The sequence below is a fragment of the Propithecus coquereli genome, unplaced genomic scaffold (genome assembly GCF_000956105.1).
Source record: "Propithecus coquereli isolate 6110/MARCELLA unplaced genomic scaffold, Pcoq_1.0 Scaffold54, whole genome shotgun sequence".
Lineage (NCBI taxonomy): Eukaryota > Metazoa > Chordata > Mammalia > Primates > Indriidae > Propithecus > Propithecus coquereli.
In genome coordinates, this window is record NW_012151285.1 from 5,967,206 (window position 1) to 5,970,530 (window position 3,325).

The 3,325-nt window shown below is 38.2% G+C and overlaps 1 protein-coding gene across 1 annotated transcript in view; it reads left to right on the forward strand.

Annotated features, from left to right (window-relative positions):
• Positions 1 to 2,241, forward strand: part of CCT8 (chaperonin containing TCP1, subunit 8 (theta)) — a 15,361-nt gene extending 13,120 nt beyond the window's left edge. The window contains 1 exon segment of the mRNA XM_012657380.1: positions 2,019 to 2,241. Within this exon segment, the coding sequence (XP_012512834.1) occupies positions 2,019 to 2,096 (78 nt within the window). The 3' untranslated portion in view covers positions 2,097 to 2,241.
• The last annotated feature ends 1,084 nt before the right edge of the window (positions 2,242 to 3,325 follow it).

The following is a 3,325-nucleotide window of genomic DNA, read 5'->3' on the forward strand; positions in this document are numbered from 1 at the left end:
TAGATGCCTAAGGAAATGTTTGTTCTAAAAGTTAGAATGTGGCTAAGAATAAAAGGAGAAACCAAAAATAGAAGGAGATGGAGGAAGCTGAGGAGCAGACTGATGCGTGAGGTAAACAAATTCTGATAGTGAAAGTTCCTTAACTTAAGAAAGTTTTTGAAAGCCAGTTAACCAAGCAAAACAATTTTTACAACCCTTGATCACAAAGGATTTTGTTTTGTTTTTGAATTTGTTCTGAATTTTGTTTTTAAAGTAGGAACTCTGTGTTTTATGGTGGGGAGGTTGCCCCTGGTGTTCGCACTCTATACCTAGAGGATGTTTCTGAATAACCCATTTGACTACATTTACCAGTTTGTGTTAGCATAATGAACTTACACTCTTTTAAAGGCCAGGTGTACCTAATTTTGCACAGTATATATTCTGGAAAGGGAATTGGAAATCAAGCTTTTGAGTATTGGATAGTATAGTAGGGGCTAGATTAATCTTTGTTCAAATGTCTGTTTTGCTAGTTTTCAAAGCGTGGTCCCCAGATAGACAGCATCATCACCTAAGAACTTTTTAGAAATACAAATTCTCAAACCTGGCCCCAGAACCACTGAAAAAAACTTTGGAGAAGACCTAGCAGTCTTTTTTAATGAGCCCTGCAGGTGGTTATGGTACCCGCTACAGTTTGGGAACTGCTGTTCTAGGTACTTTCTTTTTTAATTAAGGTGCACTTAGGTTCTAAAATTATACTTAATGCCTTTAATTCAGTCTGAACATACCCTCAATCTGTAAAATGTTATTCTAAGAATTTCAGGTTTAGATTTCTTAAGAGGTTTCTGAAAAGGGATGTGAGCTGGGCACGGTGGCTCACAGCTGTAATCCCAGCACTCTGGAAGGCCAAGGCAGGAGGATCACTTGAGGCCAGGAGTTTAAGACCATTCTGGGTAACATAGTGAGACCCTGTCTCTACAAGAAATTTGAAAATTAGCCTGGTGTGATGGTGTAAGCCTGTAGTCCTAGCTAGTTTGGGGAGGCTGGGGTAGAGGGATGGTTTGAGCCCAGGAATTCAAGGCTGCTGTGAGCTATGAGCATACCACTGAACTCCAGCCTGGGCGCCAACAGTGTGTCTCTTAAAAAGAAAAAAAAGTATTTGAGAAGAGGGATGTGGAATCTATCAGAGGTGGCAACAAAGATGTTTTATAATTTGTGTTGCTTGAAACACAAGCCAAACTCCCTGATTTTATACAGGAAGTTCTCTAATCATGTAACTTTGGCAGTGAATACTGTGTTCCTACTTTTGAGATTCAGAACGTATGAGAGGCTCAGACTTCTACTGTCATTAAAGTCACCTAATTTAGTTAGCAGCCACCACTTTTTAATATAAATTCTTTTTCAGTGCTGGATGGTTATACTTAGAAAATGCTGGGTTAGCACATTTTAGGTAAAGATAGGCTTGTGTCTTCAAGTTACCAGGGAACTAGGTGCTTGTTAGAAAGGGGTTGCTTTCTTATTCCTTGAATAGTTCTTATTTACAGGTTCTAGAAAATACCAGTGTTGAACTTTGTATTTGTGTATCAACTACTTTAGATTATAATGGCAAAACTGGCAGGTGGACCTAAAACTCCTAAGCCACAAGGAAACTGGGATGATAAAGATGGTTGGCAAGATGAACCTCATATATAAATAGCAAATCAGGTGCCAAACTGACCAATGCATACCCGTGATGCATGCAAATATATTCACTTTCAGCTTATTGAGTTATTCAAGTGCATGTCTTGGAATGTCCTTCACTAATCTGTGTGGATTTTATTGCTATTACTATCCACAAAAGCAAGAAACTTTCTCAGACTGCTGGAAGTTTACAATTTAATTCCTAACAAGGAAGCTAGCAAAGTTTGTGCTGTGGTGTTTCACGTGTGGTATAAAATAGATTGTTTAATCTTCAGTAAGGCTAATAGAAAAACATTCTTTTTCTTCATTCTAAAGGTTCAGTTTGTAAGCAAACTTTTGTGTGGTTTTGTTCTGTTATGCAGATCATCATGGCCAAACCAGCCGGTGGGCCCAAGCCTCCAAGTGGGAAGAAAGACTGGGATGATGACCAAAAAGATTGAATGGTTTAATTTTTACTGTAGGTGAAGGCTATATTTGTAGTAGTACTCTAGGAATTGCCTGATGTTTTCTTATTCTCCTTAAATTAAGAAGTGTTTTGTGTTTTTATCCTCAGCTGGATGTTATAATAAACATGTTACTGTCAAAGCTGTATTGTCTTATGTATGACCATTGTTACTGGATGTAAATGACCTGTTTGTCTATTAATCACATTAGCTGTGGGATTTAAGGCAAGTCACTTACGTAGAGGCCTGCTTCCCATTTACATCTGGTCCTGCGGTTTGTGTAAGTCACTGCAACACAGCCATGCTCAAAGTTACATATTTTCTGCAGGTGCTTTCTAACAAGGGGATGGCACAGGTGAGTAGTTCTGACAGAGATCTAATGAGCCCACAAAGACTAAAATATCTGCTAACTGGCCTTTACAGGAAAGGTCTGCTGACACCTGGGCTAGATTTCCAGAGTGTTTTTTCACAGGTCTGGAAATCCTGACTCAGGTGACTTGTTTCAATAGCAATTAGTGATTTGGTGAATGGAAAACATACTCCAGCGAGTACAAAAGAGATGCTTCCGATACAATTGAAATGTACAAATTAAGTCAGTTGTCATAAAGCAGATTCTATTTCCCTAAGGTCAATATGGAGTGTTGAAAAACATTTGTAAAAGAATTATGCTGATTTTATAGGACGTGCTGCTATATATGTTATATTAATATAAAGTTCTTGAATAATTCTGTTTGAAATTGTGTATTTTTGGTATTCTTTCAGAGGAATTTTGGAAGCAATATGGCTGGGTCTTCAATAAACTAAACAGGTATTAGGAATGATACATCTCTTATTACCGCCATGGAAAATTAGAAGGGTTCACTGTGGAAGAGAACCTTATAAGAAGTTCAGACAGGCTTTGTGTCCGTAAGCTTCATTCAAACACTGGGACATTAAGGGGGACTTGATACCTAGTCCCAAGAATGAGATGGGCTTGTGTCTTCCTTGGGTCAGCTGACCACTGGCACAGAGCAAGTGCAGAGTGAGGTCTGTACCCCAGCTTATGCAGAGTATGGACTACAGTGTTTTGCCCAATTATTAATACATACTACTGCCAACATCTGTGCTTATAAAATTAACACTTGTAATGAAGCTTTCATTAGCCAGTCTGAAACATTTTTAAAACGATACCTAGTAGGGCAAATTAACAGAACTTAAAATCTTCTAAGTAATAAAACAAGTTTTTG